Here is a 12,149-nt window from a genome sequence, read left to right on the forward strand (position 1 = left end):
ACTGAATGTGGTGCTGTCCAGGTTGATGAAGAAGCCTTTTGAACCTATTCATAAGGCTTAGCTGAAGCACCTGTCCTGGAAGGCGGCGTTCCTCGTGGCCATTACATCAGCCCCCAGGGTGAGTGAAATTCAGGCATTGTGTTGCCAGGAACCTTATACTGTATTTCATGCTGCTAAGGTTGTGATGCGTACTCACCCTAAGTTCCTTCCCAAGGTGATTTCTGATTTTCATGTTAACCAGACTATAACTTTGTCTACGTTTTTTCAGAATCCTTCCACTCCAGCGGAAAGGTCTCTTCATTCCTTGGATGTCAGAAGGGTGCTGAAATTCTATCTGGAGAAAACCAAAGATATACGTAGGTCAGACCAATTGTTTATCAACTATGGGTTGGTCAGGACTGGTCTTGCTACCTCTAAAAAGTCCATCTCTAGGTGGATTGTGTCCTGTATCCAGTTATGTTATCAAAAGGCTAATAAGACCTTAGGGGGTAAGCCTAAGGCTCATTCAACCAGGGGCAAAGCAGCTACAACAGCGTTGCTCCGTAATGTGCCCATTGCAGAGATCTGCAAGGCTGCCAAGTGGAAGTCGGTCCATACCTTTGCGAAGCACTACTGTCTGGACTCTGATGCCAGAGCAGATGCTCAAGTTGGGCAGGCTTTGTTACGAAATCTGTTTGCACAGTAGTGGTGTTGTCTTTTTCCTCCACCGCTGGTTTGGTTGTGGGGATGGGCTTGCCATTCTATTCACTAGATTATGACTATACACAGAGATCCCCTACTACAGAAGGAGTAGTTTCTTACCTGTAACTCCAGTTCTGTAGTAGGGGTATCTCTGTTATAGTCATAAGCGCCCGCCCTCCTCCCTGGTGGAGAAAAGGATGAAATAATGAATGCTACAGGTCTAGCTTTATACACCTCCAAAAAGAATTGAAAGTGGAGGGAGTTGCTGTGCATTCTGGGATACCGAGAGTTCTGGAAAGTTTCCTTAAAGGCACGGTATCCCTTTTTAAACCACATAATGGCAGCCTATGGGGGGCTTGTCTGTCCATCGCTTCCTCTCTATCATTCCAAGGATTTTGTGAAGGGGGAAGTTTCTCTATGGGTGAAACTGGGCAGACTGTACTGAATATGATATTGGTGGAATATCCTTTGCATCTCTAGTTGAATTACTGGACAGTGTAGCCTTGCATGTACAAGCTGCCTTTTTTGTCTTTAATTCTCTCTTAAGTGTCTATGCACAGAAGGACTTAATAATAATAAAACAAATTTCGTTGTGTGCACTGCATCACCAAATGCGATGCAGTGGGCGCAACGAAATTCGTTTTATTATTTATATGTTTACTTACCTGTTAAAGTCCGTAATCCATACATTACAACCCCTCACCCTGCCCCTCCCCCTCCCTACGTCACCGCCCTGCAGTTACACCTACCACCGGCCGTGGCTGGTTACAGGTAAGAAACTGCTCCGTTATTACTTATGCATGATTGCTGCCAAAATTACACCTGTCGCCTTTAATATATGATTTTTCTTGTCACAAAATTGTAAATCTTTGATTGTGACAGGGGAAGTATCGAGAAGATGCAATGCTTGAATTGTAGTCTACAGTATCTAGAAAGTTGACACATTTGCCTGTTGAGCAAACCGAATTCTCCTGGCGGCCTGTGGCTACAAACATTGATACCAAGAACAGCAGACGTGTATTGAATTGAACTTTGGAAGGCCCCTTAATGTTGAGGACAGAAATGTTGTGCAGCCCAATACATCAAAGTGAATCTATCTTGAAAAGAATTACCAGTGGAAGCTGAAGATTAGTTGAAGTGTGCATCAAACAAAGTTCCTTATGCTGGTCATCTAAGTTACACTGCACTTCGGAACGTCCAAAGTCTGAAATTAGCTCTGAAACGAATTTCCTCCTCACTCGCGCTTAGATGGACACATATGGTTGCGTTGCGTATAATAGATGTTTCACTCTCACAAGACCCTCACCTATACATGTATTAGGAAGTTTCTCAAACTATACCAAATGAAATAAAGCTAGAATTGGTATTTTTATAAAATAATATCATACAATCAATACTCACGATTTTGAATTATATTTAAAGATACCATATGAAGCGATTCTCGAAATTGAATTTTATTGTCAGATGTGATATTCAACTATATTCAATATGAAAATGTTATTTATCCAGAGCATTGTCAGTTTTGTTCACTTAGGATGGCTTTTCAGTTTAGTGACATGCAATCAATATGTTAGATGGTAATTGCTTGTTCCTCTTTACTGCATAATGAATTCATTTTCTGTTTCTTTCACTTAGGATCCTGTCAGGTTTCATAAAACGGTTGTACACAGTAACGTGGCTATTACCATGCTCTACCTTGGGAAAAGTGTGCGGTTATCTCATGATGATATCGGCTACAAAGAGGAGATAAAGGTTTTTCAGCAGCACTGTGGGGGTGAAAACCTTTGCATTTACAAAGGTAGCCTACTAGAAGGAGGTAAGAATGTTAGTATTGTAATTACATAGATGACAGTCCAAGTGTAGTGGTAAAGAATTGTAGGACAACAATGCCACTATTGATCACATCAGACTGCTGAGTACCCCATGTTAGAGTTGAGGAAAGTGATTATACTCATGGTTAACAAGATTTAACACTTGCTTGACACATTTACATTAGTTTCGTGATTTCAGCTTTTATTCAAATCTATCAAGAAAAAAAATGTTCTTTGGGAGTACAAAAAGTAGCTTTTCTCTTTTTGACTTGAATCCCATTAAAGGTTTTGCTAAAAAAAAAAAATGTTTTAAAAGGAAAAAAGGCTGTTTTGAATTGAATCAAATTTGCTAAACTTGGAATCGAAGTGGACTTTTCCCCAGAATAAGCCTTTTTTGTGGGTTGGTGTGGAACTCTCCTGTAGTTTTAAAAAGTATATGCATTACAAACTTCTTGCATTTCTGTCAGTGGATGTCGGAGCAGCACTGCCAGTGATGCTTGCCTAACGGTGTCTAGCCGGTGCAACAGCAAGGAAGACAGTAATTTAGCAAGTGAAAGACTCCAGTGTCATCTTATGTATTGTCTGGTATGTTTAAATCAAGCTTGTCAAAACGTTAGTCTATGACTATGCTCAGGGCCAGCTTTAGCATTGGTAGAACCCGTGTAACAACCTTTGTTGGCATCCCGCTAATCCCACTGACCTGCTTCTCCATATGCTCTCTCACTATCACTCCCCAATGGTGCCCTTCATCTCTCCATATACCCTCTCTCTCATGCTTTTCATTTGTTTTATGATTCGGCATTACGGCGATATAGAGCTGCACGGTGTAACAAAGACATCCAGCCATGTCTTTGAAGCCTCTGCTTGCTTTCTTTCTTGTTGACTTGTGTATTAAAGGTGTTTATAAATCACAGGTTTGCAATATGTATTTTTCTAGTTGCAGCAAGTGTGGTGTTTCTGCTTACTGAAAGAGTTATAGTTGTTTAACTAACCTTGCGCTTCTTTACTTGTTTTTACATGACCCGCACTCCAGTCAGCTATGATTACAGTGGTGCATTTATTCTGCAGAATTCTTAACAATAAAGTTTGCATTCTTTACAGTATATTCCACAATATGTGGCTTTTTGGACTACTATTTACTGCTTGGCGCAAAAGTCGTGCCTTTCTCCTTCAGCTCTGTCATTGACACAATTTTATCAGCTGTTTATTTGTGTTTGTTTTTTTATTGATACCGAATATACAAGTATTGAAGCTTGCTTACTCTGCCGAAGAGCTCAGGCTCAAGAGTTTATATCTTCAATTCTATGTTCCGTACTCTATGTGGAATATCTTTTGTATGCTATGTCAGCATTCCTAGATATATGTATGCTGAGTTGGGATTCGCAGCTTGTGCTCTTTGGACCCTCATTTGGGGGTGCAGATTTCACCCTCTTTATCGGGTTATTTCTCAGACGTGCGATATCATATATTCATGAAATTCGGTACCTCTTGTTCAGTACTTGGATATTTGTACCTCCATGGCCAGTCCGTATGATCATTGTTGGCCAAATCGTTCGGAATCACCCTGGACAAGCACCTGAATATGAAAAAACATATCAGCAATGTGTGTAAGGGAGCTAACCACTTGATGAGGGCACTTACAAACATCAAACCGTTCCTTCCACAAACTGATTTCAAGCAGGTCGTCCAAGCGCTTGTCTTGCAAAGGCTAGACTATGGCAGCGCTACGCTCTGTGGCCTTCCCAAATACACACTGGCTCAACTAAAGGCATCATTTAACGCGGCGGTTAGATTGGTTACAGGCACCAAAAGAAATGAACACTTATCCCCAGTCCTAAAATCTCTTAAATGGTTGCCCTACGAAGCTCGAATACAGTTAAAGATTGCCATTCTGGCACACAAAGCCCTTCACTTCAAAACTCCCAGGGACCTAGCGCAAAAACTTGAATTATCCTGTGGTGGTGGAGCCTCAAGAAGCGCTAACACTTTTCTCTTGAAACCAATCATCCTTCACAAAAAGAGAACTTGTCACTGAGCCTCCTCCGGCGCTGCCTCAAAGATATGGAACTCTCTTCGACCGGAAGTATGCAGAATCTCCTCAACGACTGCTTTCAATGCTTCCGAACTGGAAGCCAAAAGATTCCTAATGAATACATTCTTACCTTAATTGAGCTAGGTTCACATGCTCAAAGTCATTGATCCTGCAACCATTCTACCATCATTTGATACTGCTCGTTTCTACAGCACAGTGTGCCCCCCTTCGCAGCCCGCTATATACTTGTTTATTGTATTACTCTTTGTGACTCAATTTGTCCTGTATTTATGTGAGCATTCTCATTTCTTAATATTACTTGTTATCGATATTGCATTTGTCCTTCCTTCAACCCTATTGTAAAGCGCTCTAATATCCTCCGGGATCATGTTCACGTTATATAAAACTTTATTAATAAATAAATAAACAAGATTATCATCTGGTGTGCCTTAAAACATTTTGTGTTTTACTCTTCAGGTTCTGTCTTATAGCCTTTGCTATTTGATTGGCTCTTTCACCCTTTCCTGTAGTGTTGGTGTGTACATGGTCCCTGGTCATGATTGTTTCTTTTCCTGGGATTATGTCATGCTAATATTGGTCTCCAGGGAGATGTGTCTCTCCGTTGATTCTTTTCTTTCTGTTATGAAAGTGTTTTTTAGGGTTTGTAAGATCCAAAACCAGTTTTTTTTTTTAAATGAAAGATTTATTAGCAGCAGTTGCTCACAGCCGGTCCTCCAGAATTTCTCGAGCTAAAAATTCTCTAAAAAATCCAATTCCTACTTGAGAAGTGGCATGTGCAAAAAACTTCACTTCCGGCCACTTTGAATGGGGAAACATCCATTATAACGCAACTTTTACCACGCAGTGCCTTTACAACGCAACTTTTACAATGCAAACCATTACAACGCATTGCGCTGGGGGGCGCTCTAGGATAGGGAATAGATTTAATTTACTATCCAACACCTTCCCTACTATCCACGGGGACTGCAGTTTCAATAGTAAATTAAACTATTCACTATCCAGCACCCCAAAGCGCTAAGCGTTGTAAAGGCATGCGTTGTAAATACCGCGTTGTAAAGGCATGCGTGGTAAAAGCATACGTTGTAATGTCATACATCCCTTTGAATGATGATCAATTATGATCAACGCAAACCTGGCCTCACGGGTTAACTTGTTTAAAAAAAATATATATATATATTCTTTATTGTCCAATATAAAAGATGCAATATACATATTACAGCAATTATACATTATGTCTTGACGTGATTCTTACAATATATTTTTCAAAGGACTTCTGTAAACAGTTTTTCCCATCAAAGATTCCAATTATGGGACTGAGGGCCAGACAAGGAAAACAGATACTTAAGGATATGCTTCAGGAATATTTTATTAAGCAAATGAGACAGTCACAAAAAATAAGATCTGAAGGAAGTCCCCCAAATTTTTTTGCCACTTCCGTTCGTGGATCTTCATAGAAGGAAGTTCCTGTTTCAGGTCTTCAATCAGCTCTGTATTGTTGTTTGTGGAGATATTGTATGGGAAGGGGTAAAACGAGAAAAAAAAGAACACCCCCGTCAGTACATCCGTCTGGGGTTTGAGGAGAAGTGGGGACGGGTAGTGGGGAAGTTCAAAGGAGTACACCGCAATCTGCCACCCGTGAACAATAGGGCATAGGAGACAACCAAAATAAATAATCAAGAAGCTCATTTTAATGTTACTAGGGTGTTTTCATGCCTCCCTCCTCCCCGTTAGCTTTTTTTCCACCCGTAGCACCTTTAAAGAATACCGCCCGTATACGAGCATGTGCCTGTCGTACCCACGCTCCTCCAGGAGCGTGGCAGGTTCCTTCACCCTGCCGAAAGGAATACGGCGTCTTCTGGGGAAGAAAATGATCCGTTTCTCTCGAGGCAGCTTCGTCTGTGTTAGATCTGGGGGTCTCTAATTGGCAGAGGTAGGTACCTTAGACCAAGTAGGGACCCTTGCTTCTAGTCAGGGTGAAGAATTACACAAAGTAGATAACCCCTGCTCACCCTCTAGGTAGCTTGGCACGAGCAGGAAGGCTTATCTCTGAGGCAATGTGTAAAATAGTTGCACTTAACACAAACAATGACCCCCCATCCACCACAAACTGAGACCACACAGGTGAGTATATATAAAAATATAACTTTATCTTAGTTGCAGCAGTAAGAATATCATAGTACACACTAATTACTTTTCTAGGAATATGTTGCACTTAATCTTGTTGAAGGTTGCACTTAATTTTCAGGATTGCGCTTAATATTATGGGGAAGCTCTCAATGTAATCATAGTATCAAGTCTCTAGCATTATCACCAAAATATTCCCGCCGTGTTGTAGTCCCCAAAGCCAGCCCTCCGCGGCTCTGCACCAGCCCTCTTAGGGCGCCTCACCGTTGGTTTGTTAGGGAGAGCCTCGGCGAGGGGAGGAGTCTTCTACGATGCCCCGGCCGGTCCCGTCAGCTTTCCACCCGCTCTCGACAATCCAGCGAGCGGCAGGGAGCTAACCTGGCACTTGGATGCTGGGACGGCAGGCCGGGGACAGTAAACACTCGAGTGGCTCCCTCGGCGAGGACAGGTCACTCTTCCGCCTCAAGCGCGGCTCCGGCGACGTTCAGCGAGGTAGACCAATGAGGTCGCGGCTCCACAGACGAGCCCCTGCACACACCCGGGAGTCAGCCAAAGACAGCGCGGCTCCCGGGATAAGCCCCAGATGATGCGAAGGCCGGCAGCCAATCAGTGCGCGGCCGCTGACGATGACGCGGCGGCGCTGGGCCAATCCCAGCGCGGCGTTCGCTGAGAGGGCTCGGTTTCCTTAGCCAATGGGAGCGCGGCGGCTTCGATCTCTGTCGCCGCGGCCCTGGCAAGGAACGGCGAAACTTCTCTGGGTATTGCTGGCCCCGGGCAGCGGCAATGAAAAGGCAGCAAGCGCTTTAGGGCCACAGGTCGTGACTAGACAACCCACAAAGGCCACCAGTTCGCTGGAGGTGATTCTTGCCGCAGGGAGATACCACGATCCCCGGTCAGCCTTAAATATGTGCCGATGAGCACATCGATCGTCTCCCCCGGCCAGTAGTTAAAAACACACGCTGAGAGTAAAACACAGCACGATCTTCACAGCAATTTGGAAATGCTTAGGAACCTTTTAACCCTGGGTTCCAGGACAGGAGGCCAGCTCTTCTCAGGCCCTTGGAGATTCTTGCAGAGACACAGCACACAGCAAAGTCTTGGTAGTTTCAAGCAGGCAGGGTCACAGCACACAGCAAAGTCCCTTTCTCCTTCTCAGCTTCCAGTTGGACAGCAGAACAGGTTAGCCCTTAGAGCACACAGCAAGGCAATCTTCCTTCAGTTCTCCAGCAGTCCTTCTTCCAGCAGAGGTTCCTCTTGATTGTAGAATCTAAATTTTCTGTAGTCAGGGGTCCTTCTCTTATACCCCAAAAAGTCTTTGAAGTCCTTTGAAGTCTTTGTGAAAGTGGGCCCTGAGCCCGGTCTAAACCAGTTCTGGGTGTTGCTGAGGCACTGGGGGTTTCCTGGCTTCCTTCATCCTCTCAGTATCGGGGACAGAGGTGACAGTCGCCCAGCAGGGGGGTGGAGCCAGCATTGTGGTCAGGCAGGCACAGCCCTGTCACTATCAGGTGTGATCTCCTCCCACTTCCCTGGCAGCAGATGCTGCCTTTCATCCACGGGCTGACTCAGACAACCTCCTGGGGGCTCTGCAGCCCCTGTCACACTCAGGCCAGACAGTCAATCCACAAACAGGCCCAGGCACACAGAAAGGTTACACAAGAGAACAGCCACTTTCTAAAAGTACTATTCTCAAACACAGAATTTAAAAACAACCCTTCCTAAAAGATGTGTTATTAAATCTGAGTTCAGGGATATCAATCACTTATGTCCCATCTTGTTCCTATGAGAAGATAGGCTGGTATCCAATGGGACCAGCCTCCCCCATGTTATTCTATGGAGCAAGATAACCTTACAGCAGTGAGCACACAAAATGGCTGCTGCTCACTACCAGAGCATGTGACCTGCACTAGTACATGCTCTACCTTACCCATACACTGCACCCTGCCCAGGGGGGTACCTTGGGCCTTCCATAGGGGTGACTGATTTGCACAGACAGGGAAGGGTTAGGCCCAGCCAGTGGGGACACTGGCCAGGCGGACATGGCAGTCCACTGACTGCACACAGGCCCTGCGCTGGCAGGCCTGAGACACCATTTTAGGGCTACTCGTGTGGGTGGCGCAATCTGCGCTGCAGGCCCACTAGTAGCATCTGTCATCACCAGCCCTGGCACACACAGTGCACTTTACTAGGGACTTCATGGTGAAACAAATATGCCAATCAGGTATATCCAATCAATATGACAATTTACAGAGGGAGCACTTACACTCTGGCACTGATCAGCAGTGGCAGAGTGTCCAAAGCATCTAAACCAGCAAAAACGAAATCCAGCACAGCATCAAAAATACAGTAGACAGAGGCAAAAAGATGGGGGAAAACCACACCAAGGGTGTCAGGTCTAACAGTCTGCTTCTCTACCTTGAATTCCGGCGTCCTGTAGTGAAGATGCCGGAGGACTCATCAGCTGTTCCGGCTTCTCTCTCGTCCGCTCGACTTCCTCCCCGTCTGCTTCCTCTGGCGTCGTTATGACGCTGGTGGTGAGTCGAATTCCGCAAATAGGGAACCAGCCTTCTGCTTGGCGGGCGGTGCTTGAGTCTTGCATGCCTCGGTCCTTAAATGCCCACAACACCTCCGCAGAAGAAGAGGACTGTGAAGAGAGGACAGGGGAAAGGTAACGGGGGAACATATTAAGATCATCATCTCCTGACTGTTCAAGAGTCGGCACCTTGTTAAAGAGACAAATAACATTGTGTAATGAACTTATTAACCCTCCTACCCTCCCCCCCCTTAAATTACCAGTACCGCTAGATTATATCATATCTCCTAATCTAACTTAGTTTGTTAGTTGCTATTGTCCTTATTTCCTCACTACGACTGGCCGTCGCATTGTGGCAGTCTTCCTCACTTGGGACAGTTGGAGTCTGTGAGGTCATCTCTCCTATCTCTTCTAGCTCTTGAATCATTGCTCCCCACGCCAACAGTATTTCTGGAAGTTGGACAGCACTCCTGGTCTTCCTCATATGGTTCTCTTCAACCATCGCCCATTCTTTTAAATCTTTCTTCCATTTTTCCACCTGCGGCCCTGTGGGGACAATCAGTGGATTGCTATTCTTCTCTTCGCTATTGTAAGACCTAATACCAGGAACCGTCTAGTAGTTTTACATTTGGGATTTTTAGGGCTCAAGCTCAGAAGACATGTCTGTGTCACTGAGGTGATTGCCCATCCCACGGGTTAAACTGTTATTAGGACCTGAAACATCAAACAATACCTACTACCAAGGAGCCTTAGGCCATAACACCAGCTTGAGGGAAGCAGGAAACACCCTAAGTATTTTAGGACTTTTTATGCACTCACTGCTTTCTCTCCCTATGGTCCACCGTCTTGTCCAAACCTAGCCACCAAAAAGTGGCGCTGATGAAACGTTTCATGGAGGACATTCCTAAGTGTCCCTCATGTACCAACTTTAAAATCTCTTCCTGCATGCCACCCGGTGGAATACACTTCCCTCCTTTGAACACCTTATCTCCTTCTAAATAAAACTCATCAGAAACATTTACATAAGGTCTAACTTCATTCTCCATTTCTCCTCAGGCCACCCTTCCATCAAGTATTTTTTCAGTAGTAGACACACACCATCTTCATTCATCCCTTCTTTCCAATCTTCTTCTGAAATGCCTTCAAATTCCGTTCCCATAAAATCTTTAACAGTAGCCACCAATTCAATTTCATTTTTTTCCTCATCACTCATATTACAGAACATGGCAGCCTTGATAAGCACTTAGTATATGGATTAGATCTACACACCTTTATGAATCAATTTAAAACTCAAATTGGTATATTTCTTGAGAGAGATTGGATGAGCACTAGTTTAATGTAAAGCCTTATTCACATCCCTGGGTTTTCTGTATACAGAAGTCTCTAAAATGGGGTTAGAAACTCAAGAACCACTTGCCTGTGTCACAACTCATTAGAATAAAAAGAATTACATCTCAGGAGGAACGGCGTACATTTTTAATAGATGAACAACCCAGCAGATATAAAGATAGGGAATATCCTCAACAAGTTTTAAACGCTGCTAAAGAAACAGTGGCACAGAAGAGACAGGAAGACCTATTACAGAAATCTGTTAAGCTTAACAAAAAACAGGACGTGTTTGTCATCAGGTATTCAGCGCAATCTACCAGGATTAAAAGAATCATATCCAAATGTTGGGAGATCATTGAACATGAGGCAAACCCACCTTCGCTCATAATCGCTCAAAGAACTTAAGGAAAATGTTAAAACCTAGATGAGGTCAGGCCCTCACAGGAAGGGCAGCGGACGGGCGTAGCGGGCGCGCCGGAAGCGCGCCGAAGGTGCGCCAAAGGCAAGCCCGTCTGTGCCCGTCCGTGACCGACCGGGGCTAGGGGCAGAAATCTCTGCGGGGAGCTGTATTCGAAAGCACTATAGCTCCGTAGAACTTAAAAACCTATGTCCTCCCCTAGAAAATACCTGTCTGCATAGTCTAAATATTAAGAACGGAGATCAGAAGTGTTCACACTGTTCCTTCTCCGTTAATAGACAACTTGGGGTCAGATATAAAGGTAAGATACTCAATCTTGCCCTTCTAAATTGCCGCTCCCTAGGAAAACATAAGATGGAGATACACGACTATCTTATGGATGGTCAGGTGGATGCCTTATTCCTGACGGAGACGTGGCTGAATACCACATCGGCACCAGACATACTGGGGGCCCTTCCACCGGGATATGACATTAAGAGAATAGACAGGCCAAAGGGGAAGGGGGGAGGAATTGCCATAATACATAAACAAGATCTGGTCTGCAACTTAGAGGGAAGGGATCTTGCTAACAGTGAAACAGGGTCCTTTTTCATTTCTGTACACCAGGGGTACTGTATCAAGGGATTCCTGATATATCGCCCCCCGGGGCCTGGAGCCAGTTTTGCCACCGAACTGATGGAAACTCTCACGCTCTCCGCTCTCAAACACGAGAGACTCCTCCTCCTAGGGGACCTAAATTATCACTTTGACGACCCTAGGAACACTGAAGCTCAGGAACTCAAACAGGAGCTAGAAGGCATACAGATGCTGCTTAAATCAGAAAGACCCACTCACTCTCAGGGCCATCTCCTAGACCCTGTTTTCGCTAATTGGGACACTCTAACTGTAGAGCCCCCTACCCCTGTTATCTGGTCAGATCATTTCTTAGTCACTTTCCGGGTGGCGGTCCCGAACAAGGGACCTCAGAATGAACCTAGCTCCGCCAATATACGTAGGAAATGGGCTACATTTTCAGCTGAGGCATTCAATAAAGCTATAACAGCAGAAGGCCCCCCCGAGGGCGAAGAAATAGAATCCGCCTGTATAGCACTAAATCGGCGACTCCTAAAAGCGCTAGACTACACAGCACCATGGATTCAAAAGGCTCCGGCGAGGAGATCCAAATCCGCCCCCTGGTTCAATACTGAACTACGAGAAGAAAAA

At 44.7% G+C, this 12,149-nt stretch overlaps 1 protein-coding gene across 1 annotated transcript in view; it reads left to right on the forward strand.

Annotated features, from left to right (window-relative positions):
- Positions 1–12,149, forward strand: part of ERICH3 (glutamate rich 3) — a 594,366-nt gene that overhangs the window by 260,173 nt on the left and 322,044 nt on the right. Inside the window, exon 8 of the mRNA XM_078668660.1 lies at positions 2,317–2,497. Within this exon, the coding sequence (XP_078524786.1) occupies positions 2,317–2,497 (181 nt within the window). The remainder of the gene's footprint in view (positions 1–2,316; positions 2,498–12,149) is intronic.

This window comes from Lissotriton helveticus, chromosome 1_2, assembly GCF_964261635.1.
Source record: "Lissotriton helveticus chromosome 1_2, aLisHel1.1, whole genome shotgun sequence".
NCBI lineage: Eukaryota > Metazoa > Chordata > Amphibia > Caudata > Salamandridae > Lissotriton > Lissotriton helveticus.